A 16,545-nucleotide genomic window follows, 5' to 3' on the forward strand; every position below is an offset into this window, starting at 1 on the left:
GGTTTGTTCAGTTTTGATTTAATACAACTGGATCCGGCTGAAACAGAGCCATCAGGATGTATTAAGTGGAACGGATTCTCTTAAGGGTGGGTTTACACTAGCGGTAGGGATTCCGTTATGTCTTTCTGTTATAACATGGTTATAACTGAATGCCCAGACAGAATGCAAAACGGAAGCCTTTTAAAAGGCATTCCGTTAGCTTTCTGTCCTAATAGGAGTCTATGGGAAAGCATAAGGATCCGCCTGGGTCCCGTTATGCAAGACGGAAAACAAAGTCCTGTCGACAGGACTTTGTTTTCCGTCTTGCATAACGGGACCCAGACGGATCCGTTTTGATTCCCATAGACTTCTTTTAGGTCGGAAAGCAAATGAAATGCCTTTTAAAGACTTACGTTTTTCTTTCCGTCATAATACAAGTCTTTAGGCAGAAGGAACGGATCCTTCCTTTCGTTTTATGGATTCCGTTATTTTTCATTATAACCATTGTAATAACGGAAAGCCATAACGGAATCCCTAACGCTAGTCTGAACCCACCCTTATTCAGGTTTTGAGATCATCTGCCGGATCTTAAAACCTGAATTAAAAATGCAGATGTGAAAATAACCTATCTGATGTGATATAACCACAGTACAGTTGTAGTGGCAAAATTACTTTTCACTTACACCATTTCATTTTTTTTTTTCAAAGGAAAGATATGTCAAAGAAGTAAATTCACAAAAAGAAAATATAATCCTAATAAACAAGGCGGACTTGTTGACTGAAGGCCAGCGGCAGGCATGGGCAGCCTACTTTGAGAAAGAAGGTATTAAAGTCGTGTTCTGGTCCGCTCTAGCTGAGGCACAAAGACTTTCAGAAGAAGCCAGGGTATGTTTCTTTTTAGCTTTTATCAATTTATAAATCAATTAAAGGAATTGTGCAGGTTGTATATATTGACCTATCCTCATGATAAGTCATCAATATGTGATCTGCGGGGGGTCTGACACCCATCACCTGTTTGAAGAGGAGGTGGTGCTCCATAGAGCGCTGCTTCCTCTTCATTACACTGCCCGTCATCTCGGAAGAGCAGTGTAATTACAAATACTCGCTCCATTCAAGTACTTGTAATTACACTATGCTGCCGCAGCAAGGGAGGGGACTTGCAGCGTACCAAAGAGGAAGTATCGCTTGCATACAGCGCCGTCTCCTCCTCAAACAGGTGTCGGACCCCCGCAGATCAGATATTGATGACCTATCCTGAAGATAGGCCATCAATATGTACTGTGTGCACAACCCCCTCAAATCTTTATTGAAAGTTTTACATTTTATGTCTTTTAAGGACAGTATTTGCTATTTGGTGTATAGAAGAGGTGTGTTTTTTTTTTTTGTTTTTTTTTTTACAAGTTAATTTGATTTTAGAGAACAATACCAGATACAGTCTGTGGATAGGTGTGGGGTGGGGGTTGGCCTTCTCTTTGATTTTATACATCATTCCTTAGTGTGTCTGTTGTAATTTCTTCATGGACATCTTCAAACCACTTCAGAAACCAGTTAGTTAGGCCTCATGCACACAAACGTATTTTGTTTTGTGTCCGTTCCGTTATTTTTGCGGATAGGATGCAGACCCATTCATTTCGTGTGCTGTCCGCATCAGTATGTCCGTTCTGTAACCCCGCAAAAAAATCTAACTTGTCCCTATTCTTGTCCGTTTGTTACAATGGATCCACCAAAAAACTAACGGATTTGCAGACCGCAAAACACATACGGTCGTGTGCATGTAGCCTTATCCTGCAGTCAGTGAAGCGTTTGTTTTCCTTCTGCCTCTCAATCTTCGGCAGGGGACTGACAAGGTGGCTTGTAAACTAGCTTGAGCTCACAGACAGACAGGAAGTTTGAGAAGGGGCTTAGCATTGGATTCACTTCAATAGACAATCACAGCTCTGTGAAAAGGCAGGAAGCTGCAAAACTTCAGCAATTTCTTACTAAACGTCTCCTGTATATGTGTAGGGATCCTATACAGTACCAGGGCACTGAGACTACAGAAAGTGCTACCTGGCTTTCCCAGGTGCCTGAACGTCAAGTTTGCCTATATAGGTGGGAGGGATTTCTTACTGTCTGTCTAGGCAAATTTTACATTCATCAGTGGATCAGACCTGGATTACAAGTCTCGTGGCTCCGTACCCACTGGAACTCCAAATCGCATTAAGGGTCACTAACAAAAATCCACTGCGTGGTCTAATTAGGGTTGTTTCGATACCAAAATTTTGATTCGGTTTCAATACCATAAAAATGTATTGCAATACTCTATACCATTCGATACCACACAATTTTTTTTTTTTTTTTTTAAAAAGCCAAAAAAAAACACATGCATTTTATGGAACGTCTGGCCCATAATCAAACTGTCCTATCCTATTTTTTTGGGGGGGCATGGTGGTTTTTTTAGCCACCATGCCCCCCCAAAAAATAGGATAGGACAGTGTGTTTTTTCTTTTACGGTGTTCACCGTATAGATTTTTTTTAACCCTTAGAAAAGTTTTCTTTTTTGCGTTTTAATTTTTCGTCCCTATTTTCCGTGAGCCATAACTTTTTTATATTTCCAGTCACATAGCTGTCTGAGGGCTTATTTTTGGCGGGACAAGTTGTACTTTCTAATACCGCCATTAATTATGGCATAAAATGTAGTGGGAAGCGGGGAAAAAATTCCAAATGGGTGGAATTGGAAAAAAAAAATGCAATCCCACCACCGTTTTATGGGTTTTGTTCCCACGGTGTTTTGTTTACGGCAAAAGCGACCCTTGCCCTTCATTTTCTGGATCATTACGATTACAACAATACCCCATATGTATAGGTGTTTTATGTGTAAATAGTGTTAAAAAAAAGAAGTAAACTTTGAGATTTTTTTTTTTCTTTTTTTTTTTTTTTACATCACCATATTCTGACCCCCATAACTTTTTTAGACTTATGACTACTGAGCTGTTTAGGGGCTTATTTTTTGCGGGACAATTTATAGCTTTTATTGATATCATTTTGGAGTGTGCGTGATTTTTGGATCACATTTTATTAAATTTTTTTGGGTAAGAGAAGCAATGAAAAAATGGCAAATCGGCCATTTTGACCCTTTTTTCTATTACGCCATACGCCGTATTGGATTTTTTATTTATTTTAATATTATGGGCGTTTTCGGTCGCGGTGACACCCAGGATGTTTATTTATTATTTAGGTATTTTAATTATACGGAAAGGGGGGTGATTTAAACATTTATTTTACGGGGGAAAAAAAAAATAAAAAATTATATATATATATATATATATATATATATATATATATATATATATATTTATTTTTTTGTTTTTAAATGTATCATCATTTTAAGCATTATAAATGATGTTTTAAAATTTTTCATTAAAATTTTTTTTAAATTCCTTAGCATTTTGCCAATTTCTTATGTTGGCCTACCATCTGGTGGCCAAAATAAGAATTGCAGCATTAATGCTCTGAATTTCTTCATAGAGATTCAGAGCATTTAGCGAATGTACTGAAGTCCCAATTGGCCGCACGGGCTTCAGTACTAAACCCGTTTTTGCGCATTCAGGTGCTGTGATCTCACTTGATCACGACATCTAAAGCATTTAATTACTGCGATCGGCATTATTGCCATTTGCGGTAATTAGCCGCAGGTCTCTGCTGTTTGAAACAGCAGAGACTGCGTACGGTGCTGGTAGCTAAAGGGTTAAATATTTTAATAGTTTGGACTTTTCGAACGTGGCGATATGTAATATGTTTATTTATTGTTTATATATTTTATATGTAAAATTGGGAAAGGTAGTGATTTATACTTAAAGGGGTATTATCTTAATGATCACTGTTAAATCTGTTAATGATTTAACAGTGATCATTTTTCTAAATATATTTCATTAACAAATCCCCACCCCTTAGAAAAAAATAAACCTATACTTACCTGACTGTTGTCTTCCGTCTCCCCTGGTTACGGCCACCGCTCTTCTCAGGAATCGCGGTGGCCGCGCGTGCGCAGACGTCTTCTTTTCTTCTCCCGGCCGGCCGCGCGCTGTACTGAACGCGCACGCCGAGTCCGCGCATGCGCCCTGGTGACTTCTTCCTGGCAAGTATACTATACTGGCCAGGAAGAAGTCACCAGGGCGCATGCGCGGACTCGGCGTGCACGTTCAGTACAGCGCGCGGCGCGGCCGGGAGAAGGCTTCAATCAAATGGAGCCTGCCGAGTGCCGAAACCAGGAAGTGGATGGTGCGCTGGGAGCAGGTAAGTATGAAATAGCGTGTTGAGAAAACACCCACCAAAATATGAAAGGGGTGTGTGTGTGTTTTTTTTTTATTTTTATTTTTATTTTTAAACTTTTTATTTATTAACTATTTCCCCCCTTAGGGGCTAGAACCTGGGATCTTTTAATCCCTTGTCCTATTCACCATAACAGAGATCTATTATTGTGAATAGGACTTCACACTCTCCCTGCTGCCCTGTGCATAGTACACACAGCAGCAGGGAGCTGACTATGGCAGCCAGGACTTCAGTAGCGTCCTGGCTGCCATGGTAACCGATCGGAGTCCCAGGATTACACTTCTAGGGCTCCGATCAGAAGTTGCCACTGCCACCAATGAGAGGAGGTAAGGGGACTCTGTGGCCATTTGCCACCTATGATTTTAATACTGGGGGGGAGGGGGCACACTGTGCCACCAATGATTTTAATACTGAGGCGGGGCGCACTGCGCCACCATTGATAGTTAACGTTTAATACAAATACAGCCAGCGGCAGAAACACATTGCCGGCACCCGACCTATTGACAGGGAGCTGCGATCAGCAGCAGTTAACCCCTCAGGTGCGGCATCTGGGGGGTTAATTGCAGCGGATCGCAGCGCCCTGTCAGAGGTTGGGTGCTGCCGGCAATGTGTTTCTGCCACCGCCTGCATTTGTAATGTATTAAACGTTAGTTATCATTGGTGGCGCAGTGCACCCCCCCTTGGTATTAAAAACATTGGTGAAGCAGTGCGCCCTCCCCTCCTCTTCGTTCCCATTGGTAGCTGCGGCAGCACAGGGGGAAGGGAGAGAGTGACTCCTTCTACCCGTGCCGCTGAGGGAACATGGCCCTGATACTGTGCAGTAGCACAGCCTAGTATCGATAAATGGCAAATCCCAGTATTACATTGATACCAGGACAAAAGTATCGATTGGGTATGGAAAATTCGATACCCGAAACAACCCTAGGTCTAATTATGCCAAACGCCAACAATATGAAACCACACATATAATCAAAATATATCCTTTATTTACTCATAGTAAAAAAATTACAATTAAAAGACCAAACATTACTGTTTGGACTTGCTAATCAGACAAAAACACCTCCTGGGAACCCAGGTCAGCATCGATTCCACAGTCTCTAAAATAAAAACTACAAACCGGATTCCAAAAAAGTTGGGACACTAAACAAATTGTGAATAAAAACGGAATGCAATGATGTGGAGATGGCAAATGTCAATATTTTATTTGTAATAGAACGTAGATGACAGATCAAACGTTTAATCCGAGTAAATGTATCATTTTAAAGGAAAAATACGTTGATTTAAATTTTCGCGGTGTCAACAAATCCCCAAAAAGTTGGGACAAGTAGCAATAAGAGGCTGGAAAAAGTAAATTTAAGCATAACGAAGAGCTGGAAGACCAATTAACACTAATTAGGTCAATTGGCAACATGATTGGGTATAAAAAGAGCTTCTCGGAGTGGCAGTGTCTCTCAGAAGCCAAGATGGGTAGAGGATTACCAATTCCCACAATGTTGCGCAGAAAGATAGTGGAGCAATATCAGAAAGATGTTACCCAGCGAAAAATTGCAAAGACTTTGCATCTATCATCATCAACTGTGCATAACATCATCCGAAGATTCCGAGAATCTGGAACAATCTCTGTGCGTAAGGGTCAAGGCCGTAAAACCATACTGGATGCCCGTGATCTCCGGGCCCTTAAACGACACTGCACCACAAACAGGAATGCTACTGTAAAGGAAATCACAGAATGGGCTAAGGAATACTTCCAGAAACCATTGTCAGTGAACACAATCCACCGTGCCATCAGCTGAAACTCTACAGTGCAAAGAATAAGCCATTTCTAAGCAAGATCCACAAGCTCAGGCGTTTTCACTGGGCCAGGGATCATTTAAAATGGAGTGTGGCAAAATGGAAGACTGTTCTGTGGTCAGACGAGTCACGATTTTAAAGTTTTTGGGAAATCTGGGACGCCATGTCATCCGGACCAAAGAGGACAAGGACAGCCCAAGTTGTTTATCAACGCTCAGTTCAGAAGCCTGCATCTCTGATGGCATGGGGTTGCATGAGTACGTGTGGCATGGGCAGCTTGCATGTCTGGAAAGGCACCATCAATGCAGAAAAATATATTCAGGTTCTAGAACAACATATGCTCCCATCCAGACGTCATCTCTTTCAGGGAAGACCCTGCATTTTTCAACAAGATAATGCCAGACCACATTCTGCATCAATCACATCATGGCTGCGTAGGAGAAGGATCCAGGTACTGAAATGGCCAGTCTGCAGTCCAGATCTTTCACCTATAGAGAACATTTGGCGCATAATAAAGAGGAAGGTGCAACAAAGAAGGCCCAAGACGATTGAACAGTTAGAGGCCTTTATTAGACAAGAATGGGAGAGCACTCCTATTTCTAAACTTGAGAAACTGGTCTCCTCGGTCCCCAGACGTCTGTTGAGTGTTGTAAGAAGAAGGGAAGATGGCACACAGTGGTGAAAATGGCCTTGTCCCAACTTTTTGGGGATTTGTTGACACCATGAAATTCTGATTCAACATATTTTTCCCTTTAAAATGGTACATTTTCTCAGTTTAAACTTTTGTTCCGTGATTTATGTTCTATTCTGAATAAAATATTAGAAGTTGGCACCTCCACATCATTGCATTCAGTTTTTATTCATGATTTGTATAGTGTCCCAACTTTTTTGGAATCCGGTTTGTACCATGGGGTTAGCTTTTATGTAAAAATCTCATCATGCAAAGGAAATCCTTTCTCCTATTGTTTGATACTGGTCATAACTGGTTTTATTTATAATGTACGCTTATTTTCTGCTTTTAAAATGCCTCTAAATGTATTGAACTTTGCATGTAAGAGAATTGTTGACATGGTCTCATTTCTCTCCTTTTTTTTCTAAATAGCAAAGTGATGAAGAGGACGTGGATGCACAGAATGAAATTGCGACTACGGATGAAGAAAACAGTGAAAATGATGAGGATCTCAGCGAAGCGGAAACTTCTCCTGCCAGAGACCATGAGCGTAGCGACTCCGACACAAGCGATGAATATGAAGATTGTGAGGATGATGAAGGCTGGCAGACATGCTCTGAAGATGCCGAGGAAGAAAGAGTTATACCAGAGCATGGTTCTGAAAGGACTGAACAAAAAGTTGTCAGAAATGAAAGCCACTTAGTGCAAGGAGATGAACTCCTGGAAATTTTCAAATCAATACATACAGGAAACAGGATTAGAGAGGAACAGATCACCGTTGGTCTGGTGAGTGGCTGCTTGTGGGGGTATTGATGTTTTCTGTCGTCCTGCCTTGCATCTATTGGTGTGCACGTATGTCCACTGGTTCCAGGTGGTCGTATAGATACAACACATGCTCCCTTACACTGCCCTTTGTACAGCTGTTAGTGGTTGTATTTTTCCGATATCCTCCCACTTTCTGAATTCAAAGATGTGATGTATCCGATACATAAAACAGAAGAAGGGGCATGTTGCAGTGGTTCTTTATTTTTTGCTTGTACTTTAATTACTCTGTCCTTGCGGTAATGGATCATCCATGTAGCTGTGCTTTTGTAGGGCTTGTGCTTATTCATTGGAGCCAATCTGACCAGTCAGATCTGTGGGTCATAACATAAGGAGACATTTAGACCTTTTCTAGCTCCCATTATTAGACAATGCATCCTAGACAAGTTACGGAAATCGCAGCTCTGCCCTAATAAGCAAACCACACTAAAGAACATGAATTGCAGGTATTCATTGGTTACTCACTAACATCATTCATGAACTGGATTATCTGCCTTGGGCTACATGCACACGACCGTTCCGTTTTTTGCAGTCTGCAAACCGCGGATCTGCAAAAAACAGAAGCCGCCTGTGTGCCTTCCGCAATTTGCGGCCCATTGTAGACATGCCTATTCTTGTCCGCAAAACGGACAAGAATAGGACATGCTATATTTTTTTTGCGGTGCTACGGAACGGAGCAACGGATGCTGACAGCACACAGAGTGCTGTCCGCATCTTTTGCGGCCCCATTTTGCGGCACCCGAGCCACAAAAACGGTGGATCGGATGCGGACCAAAACAACGGCCGTGTGCATGAGGCCTTAAAGAGTTATGAAAAAAATAATAATGCTCAAACACAAAACAAAAACATCCAAAATGGTTTGTATATAGTTCATTTCATAGTGTAGTATAGACTTTAAACTACGAGAAAACTGCCAAAAACTCTATGCATGAAAGCTCACCGTACTCCATGTCTGTTAAACTGATCATTCAGTTTCACATAGAAAATATTGGCCCACATTTAGTAAAGGTGTTTGTGCCTAGAGCAGGCACGTCCAACCTGCGGCTTACCAGCTGTTGTAAAACTACTACTCCCACCATGCCCTGCTGTAGGCTGATAGCTGTAGGTGGTCTGTCCATTCTGGGAGTTGTAGTTTTGCAACAGCTGGAGAGCCTTTAGGTTGCCAAGCAGATGTGATTTAGCAGGAACCCAAAGTCTGCCGTAAAGTAAGCCAACCAGAAGGTGGTATAAAGTTAGACAAAAGTGCCTGAGCCACTTTGATAAATTTGGTGCATATTTAGACTCTATTGCACTGCCTGCAGTTTCAACGGAATTGATAAATCTGCCCCATTGCCTTTATCTCAAGCAATTTTGATCATGTTGAATCGGGCCTGGAAGCAGAAAAATAATTACCTCGTCATAAATAAAGTTCCTTCTGTGAGCGATTATTGGCCCTCTAGATAAGAACAGATGGCCTGTGTGCTGCAGATATGTGGTGGCCAATGACTACACCATTTTTAAGGTAATATCTCAGTTTTACCAACCTTTTACAACACAGTACAAATCTTCCCCTTTGTAGTCATGAAAATGTACTTTACAATAAAGTAATTAGCATTACAGATCTTTTTTTCATCCTCTATCTACTTCAGGTTGGTTATCCCAATGTCGGTAAGAGTTCAACAATCAACACTATTCTGGGAAACAAGAAGGTTTCTGTATCCGCAACGCCAGGCCACACCAAGCACTTTCAGGTAATTTTTAAAGTAAAGGTGAATTGTATTTTTGGATAGCTTTATAGAGCCTTCAGACATTTTTTCATACCATAATTTTTGTTATTTTTGCACTCCAAAAAAATTCAGCTTTGGCGCCCAGTGGGTATTATCTTTGAGTGAAATGTGCATAGCGGTCTAGCAGTACATACTACCCACTCTCCGTCTCCACCGTGCTGCATGCCTGTTTTTCCCTGCATTGAGGCAGCCATTTCTTCCTACTCCATACCATTCAAGGCTGGACTGTCTCCCCAGTGCTCCCCTTCTCTGCTGGTACTGAGACGGTACTTCTCACTTGCCTGCTTTGTGATACAAGACCCAAACTGTTTTCTAAGGGAGGGTACTACTGACCCTGTCTTTGTGTCTGCTTCGGAGTGTATTTAAAGGGGTATTCCCATCTTATAAAGTGATTACATATCGCTAGGATATCTCATCGTTTTATGATTGCTGTGGCCCCTTCAGTCTCCCTTCATTCGGGATCGGTGGGAGTCCCAGAGGTGTCCACACACATTAGGAAAATGGTGTCATAGTGATATGACATCAAGTTATAAGATGGGAACTCCCCTTTAACCATCTAGGGAGCCCTTCGTACCAAGGCTTTTATTTCATTAGAAGATCATTGTTATTTCCATCTCCATTTGTGTCCACATCACTACCATTTACCCTCTTCTATTCCCAGGGCCAGGAGGACTGTCTAATGTCTGTAAACTCACTGGGGTTCAGTCTGACATTGTGCTTACACTAGTCAATGGGAAATTAGACCGTAAAGGCAAACAATGCTCTGGTTGCTATGGTTAGTGAATAGCACCATTGTCTCCTGCAGACCTGTCTGGACAGACTAGAGCCAGGCATTTGGAAGGACATAGCCTGGATATTCTGGGAACAATAGGTTATCATGTGTTGCTGTATAGTAAATTTGTAGTTAACTGTTAACTCTCTGCATGTTTTATTGGTAATGTTTGTTCTTTTTCCCCTAAGAATGATAGACCAAGTATAGCAATCGGTTCCATGTGTATGCATATTGCATCGTCATTTCTAAAGTACATTCTCTTCTTCCCTGCAGACACTGTTCGTTGAGCCTGGCCTTTGTCTCTGTGATTGCCCTGGCCTTGTGATGCCTTCATTTGTTTCCACAAAAGCAGAGATGATATGCAGCGGCATCCTACCAATTGATCAGATGAGAGACCATGTACCACCAATCTCTCTCATATCCTTCAAAGAAATGCTGAATGTTCAGGGTGCAGTTATTGGCACTGGTTGCATGTCATGTCACGGCCAGGATAGCAGACTAGCAGTGATCCCATAGAAATGAATGGGATCGCTGCGCGAGTCGCCCAAAAAAAATAATAATCCAACAGCTGGATCTGAATGCTGGAGTTCACAATGCAGATGTGACCTTGGCTGTACATCTCCATTTCTCCCACATCCAGCGCAAAGGCTCTAAAACCTCTTTCACATGGGCGCCCTGGATTTGCTCCGGATGCGTCACGTGTGCATTGCGGGAAACCCACGTGAGTAAAAACGCAATTGCAGTCAGTTTTGACTGCGATTGCGTTACGATGTTTATTTTTTTACGTGCGAGTGCAATGCGTTTTGCACGCACGTGAGAAAAAACTGAATGTGGTACCCGAACCCGGACTTCTTCACTGAAGTTCGGGTTTGGGTTAGGTGTTCTATTAATAATTTTATTACTTTCCCTTATAACATGGTTATAAGGGAAAATAATAGCATTCTTAATACAGAATGCTTAGTAAAGCGTGCAAAGCACATTGCACTTGCGTGGAAAAAACTGAACATCAGAACACAATCGCAGACAAAACTGACTGCAATTGTGTGCCTACTTGCGTGGTAGGCACACACGTCGCATCCGGAGCAAATCCGGGACGTCCGCATGAAAATGGCCTAACAGTTCCCCAGTCTTGATTTATAAGTGTCCTGCAGAAAATTTTCAGTTTTGGAACTGGTCCTAAAAGAGAAATTGTACAATGCAGAAAAGTTGCTGTAGAAGTGTTATTTTCTAGGGAATCAAGTATTTCCTAAGACCTTTCAGGAGAGCTAGATCGATTGGTTGAATTACCTTATATATTCCTTAACGTACTCACATCGCACAGCGAATTCCGCGGCACGTGGTAGAATCCATTTATGGTATAAACATCATCAGGCCTCGGGAAGATGAGGATCAGGATCGTGCACCCACATCAGAAGAACTGTTAGCTGCATATGGATGTATGTTATTTACCTAATGACCATCTTTCTGGATTGTACAACACATGAGTTTATTGGTATACTCTGATCTGTCTCTATACTATTTACATAGTCACTCAGGTTGAAAAAAGACATTCGTCTTGTATAGACCAATTGTGCGACATTACTTGTTAGATTAATTATAAACCTCAAGGTCGTTTGCTATTAGGTAAGCATCCGGCTTACATAGTATTTGCCGTTACTTTCTCTTGGGGTATGGCATTTCACAGTTTGACTACTCTAACTGTAAAGAACTATTTCCTATATTGATATCTAAATTGCCTTTCCTCTGCTTGTAATTAATGTCCCCTGATCCTTCGTAAACACCCTGGAAATAATTAATCGTGTGCCAGTTCTTTGTGTTGACTATACACGTATGTATACATGTAAATTACATCACCTTTTCAGGCTTCTTTTTTTCAAAGCTGAACAGGCCCAATTTTTCTCGCCCATTTTCCTTGGGGGACACAGACCTTGGTATAGCTCAGCTCCCTAGGAGGCGTGACACTAAGTAAAACTGTTAAGCCCCTCCTCCATCAGCTATACCCTCAGCCTGGAGATAGAGGCTACCAGTTTTAGCTTAGTGTCCAAGGAGGCAAGACACTCCCTGCTACTGCAGGGCTGTTTTCTCCTTGATATTTTATTTTTCTAATTTTGTTATTTTACTTTTTCCTAGGGATACCAGAGACGCATGGACCTCTCTGCTCTCCCGGGGTTGAGCTGCGCCAGTGCCAATTTATCTGCACTGCTGCCTCCCCCACAGAAGCAATAGGAGGATCTGGGCAGCAATGGCTCCCCTACATCCCGCCAGCTAGGGGGTCGCCCGCACGCCAAGCCCCTCTACCAGCTTCCTGCCACTGCGGTGCCAGTGGCTGAAGGGGCGACCCTGCTGGAAGGAACTGAGGGTGAAGACGTCGTTCGGTGAGATGGCTATTCCAGCCCATACCCCGTCCCTATTTGCAGCACCTACCCCTCTGGGTAAGGGGGGCACCCGTGGTCGCTTATTCTGAGCGCTCAAGCAGACCCTCCCCAGCTCCCCTCAGGTTATCCTCAGCAGGGGGGCCGCCTTCCTCCACGCCGTTCCCCCCACGCTGCTTTCTTCAGCCCGGCATTCTCTCTCCCTTCCCGCCGCCGCCCGCTCCGTTCCGATCGGGGGGCGGGGCTTATGCCCGACATGGGCAGATCGCGGCGGAGCTTGTTTCTCGGCGAAACAGGGGACTTGGTGGCAGAGGGTCACCCACCTGGGCAAATCACCGCACTCCAGGGGCCTGCGGGCCCTTTATTTTCTGGCATCTGGCTTCTTCTTAGCCCTGAGAGCATTTTCGGCAGCAGGGGGCGTGGCTTACGCGCGCGTCCTGTTGGGGGCGGAGCAAGCGCTGGAGGGGGCGGAGCTTGTTTTCCCCGCGATTCTGCTGAGATTTCCCGCGCTTCCTCACTCCTGACAGGAAGCTGAGACACGGTGGGGGACTCTAAACTCCTGTGTACATCGCTCGGCTTCTGTGGGCGCTATCTGCTGGCTCACTGCTGTTGCTGCTCTCTGCTGCTGCTGATCTGCTCCATCTCTACTCCTGACGTTCTTCTGAGGCACTGGTAGGACAGTTAACCCTCTCCTAACCCTCCTGGTCATAGCTGCTATAACCCTTTGTGGTCTCTGTATTAGAGTACAACCACCTTTCAGCATGTCAGATCCCACAGGTGCCCCCAAACCCTGGTACCATGCCTGTACCGCCTGTAAGGAACTTTTTCCGCGTGGACAATCTGAGCCGCATTGCCTTGCATGTCAGGCCCCGATGCAGGGCCCGCTTCCCGCTGCGACCCCCGGTGCCTCTGAACCCCCTGACTGGGCTAGGTCTCTGTCTCAGGCAGTGGAAAGCCTTACACACGTAGTGGGCCGTCTCGTGGATAGACCGCCTCTCCCGCAGGCTGCCACAATCCCTGTCGCACCCGCTGGGACTACCGTTTCTGCCGCCCCCACTGGTTCCCTGCCTCCCAGCGAATCTTCCAGGGCCCGGCATACTCAGAAACGTTCAAGGGTTGAGCGCACATCTTCTCCAGATGCTTCGCTCTCTCCGCCATGCGTGCGAGCTCAGTCGAGTCTATCCTCTCAAAGGGATACGCTTTCTGAGGGAGAACTGGCGGATTCGGACGTGGACATGGACTCAGAGCTTCCGTCCAAATTGGCGTCCGCGGTGGGGCATCTTATCGCTAGCATCCGTGATACCTTTCAGATACACGATGACCCCCCCAGCTCCGAACAGGCCGGCGTGTCCTTTCTCCGCCCCAGACAGGCCTCCAAGGTTTTTCCCATACACGCTGATTTTTCTTCTGTGGTATCCAAGGCTTGGACCCGGCCTAACGTCTGCTTTATTACACCCAAAAAGCTGGACATTTGCTATCCCTTTCCAGCGGATTCTGTGACCACGTGGACATCCCCGCCTAAGGTTGATCCTCCCGTGGCTCGCCTGTCCAAAAGCACTACTATTCCGGTACAGGACGGATCTTCCCTCCAGTCTGTTGAGGACCGTCGTACGGAATCCCTCTCCAAGGCCATATTTACTGCCTCTGGTTCGGCCCTTAGACCGGTTTTTGCCTCCGCCTGGGTTGGTAAAGCGGTCTCTGAATGGGGTTTGCAACTGGAACGGGAGTTAGGGTCGGACGTCCCTGTTCAGGACCTCCGCTCCTTAGCCCAACTAATTGTTCAGGCCGGAAAATTCGTCTGTGAGGCCTCCCTTGATGCGGGTGCCCTCATTGCCCGTTCCTCTGCCCTGGCAGTTTCTGTCAGGAGGGAACTCTGGCTGAAGGTTTGGGCGGCGGACGCCGCTTCCAAACGCTCTTTGGCCGGCCTACCATTTACGGGTTCCCGCCTGTTCGGAACCCGTCTGGACGAACTTATATCAGAGGCCACGGGTGGGAAGAGTACTCTCCTCCCCCAGTCCAGGCCAAAGGGCGCCCCCCGTGGTCGCGCTGGTTCGTCCCGGTTTCGGTCCTTTCGCAAGACCACCGGGTCTAGACCCGCGGCCAGTTCTTCTTCCTCTGGCCCAGCCCAAGATGGGCGCAAGAAGCCGTTTTTTCGGACGCAACCTACCTGGCGCAAGTCCCAGCCTGCACGGGCTCCCACAGGCCAGCAGCCCTCTGCCTGAAGGTGCGCCCCCACCCACCCGGGTGGGGGGCCGCCTTCTCCTGTTCAGGAACGTATGGCGGGCCCACATCTCAGACGCATGGGCGCTCGAGATTGTATCTTGCGGATACAAGATCGAATTTGCGTCCATTCCGCCAGACCGTTTCTTCCGATCCCGTCCTCCGCGGGATCCCGTACGAGCGGCCGCCTTCTTCGCGGCTATTCGCTCTCTAATGGACAAGGGTGTCGTCGCCCCCGTGCCTCCGACGGAAAGGTTCAGGGGGTTCTACTCGAACCTCTTTGTGGTTCCCAAGAAGGAAGGCTCAGTGCGACCGATCTTGGACCTAAAACGCCTGAACCGTTTTCTCCGACTACAGAGATTCCGGATGGAGTCTCTCAGGTCCGCAGTGGCCTCCCTGGAAAGAGGGGATTTCATGGTTTCGATCGACATTCAGGATGCATACCTCCACGTTCCGGTTGCTCCATGTCATCACCGCTTCCTGCGCTTCGCGGTGGGGGACGATCACTTCCAATTCGTCGCCCTTCCCTTTGGTCTGGCGACGGCTCCTCGGGTGTTCACCAAGGTCCTGGCCCCTGTCTTGGCCCTTCTACGTTCAAGAAGTGTTTTTCTTCTCCCATACTTGGACGACATCCTGGTCAAGGCACCCTCCTTCTCTCAGGCATCCGGCAGTGTGGACCTCACCCTGGAGACCCTGACGCGGTTCGGTTGGGTTATCAACCACCCCAAGTCTTCCCTTATCCCCTCCAGACGGCTGATCTTCCTGGGGATGCTCCTGGATACAGAGTTGGCGGAGGTCCGCCTCCCGTCGGACAAGCGTCTGGCCCTTCGCGGGTCGGTTCACAGTCTCCTCCGTCATCGCCGCCCTTCCCTCAGATCCAGCATGCGGTTGTTGGGAAAGATGGTTGCCTGTTTCGAAGCGGTGCCGTTCGCACAATTCCGATCCCGCACCTTTCAGAGGGCAATTCTGTCGGCCTGGGACAAATCACCGGGGAGTCTGGACAGGACCTTTCTTCTGCCTCCCCTGGCTCGGGCTTCCCTCAGCTGGTGGTTGCATATCCCTCTAAGGGGGAAGTCCTTCCTCCCACTGAACTGGCTGGTGATTACCACCGATGCCAGCTTACGGGGGTGGGGGGGGGTTTTCCCTCCCCGGTCCGTCCAGGGCGTTTGGTCTCTATCGGAGTCCAGACTTCCAATCAATATTCTGGAACTGAGGGCGATTTTTCTGTCCCTCAGACACTGGACCCATCTACTGAAGGGCCACCCTGTTCGGATCCAATCGGACAATGCCACGGCTGTGGCATACATAAACCATCAGGGAGGCACTCGCAGCGATGCAAGAGGTGACCCTCATTCTCCTCTGGGCGGAGACGCACGTGCCGGCCTTATCTGCGATTTACATCCCGGGGGTGGACAACTGGGCGGCGGATTTCCTCAGCCGGTCCACCATCGACCCGGGAGAATGGTCCCTGCACCCAGAGGTGTTCGAAGCCCTTTGTCTTCGCTGGGGTCGCCCCGACGTGGACCTCATGGCTTCCAAATTCAACCACAAGGTCCCCCTATACCTGGCCAGGGCACGGGACCCGAAGGCATACGGCGCCGACGCGCTCGTCCTTCCGTGGCGCGAATTCTCCCTTCTGTACGTCTTTCCTCCTTTTCCCCTCCTGCCACGGGTTCTTCGGAGGATCGCGGCAGAGGGCGTTCCCGCGATTTTAATCGCCCCGGATTGGCCCCGCCGGTCTTGGTACGCCGACCTAATGTTGCTGTTGGCAGACGCACCGTGGCCACTGCCCTCCAGGGAAGACCTTCTCTCTCAGGGACCGATCTTCCACGAGCATTTAGG

The 16,545-nt window shown here is 46.4% G+C and overlaps 1 protein-coding gene across 1 annotated transcript in view; it reads left to right on the forward strand.

Annotated features, from left to right (window-relative positions):
* LSG1 (large 60S subunit nuclear export GTPase 1) overlaps positions 1 to 16,545 on the forward strand; it is a 34,770-nt gene that overhangs the window by 10,284 nt on the left and 7,941 nt on the right. Inside the window, exons 7-11 of the mRNA XM_044290298.1 lie at positions 688 to 864; positions 7,184 to 7,537; positions 9,202 to 9,303; positions 10,385 to 10,528; positions 11,424 to 11,547. Of these exons, the coding sequence (XP_044146233.1) occupies positions 688 to 864; positions 7,184 to 7,537; positions 9,202 to 9,303; positions 10,385 to 10,528; positions 11,424 to 11,547 (901 nt within the window). The remainder of the gene's footprint in view (positions 1 to 687; positions 865 to 7,183; positions 7,538 to 9,201; positions 9,304 to 10,384; positions 10,529 to 11,423; positions 11,548 to 16,545) is intronic.

Source organism: Bufo gargarizans, chromosome 4 (assembly GCF_014858855.1).
Source record: "Bufo gargarizans isolate SCDJY-AF-19 chromosome 4, ASM1485885v1, whole genome shotgun sequence".
Classification (NCBI taxonomy): Eukaryota; Metazoa; Chordata; class Amphibia; order Anura; family Bufonidae; genus Bufo; species Bufo gargarizans.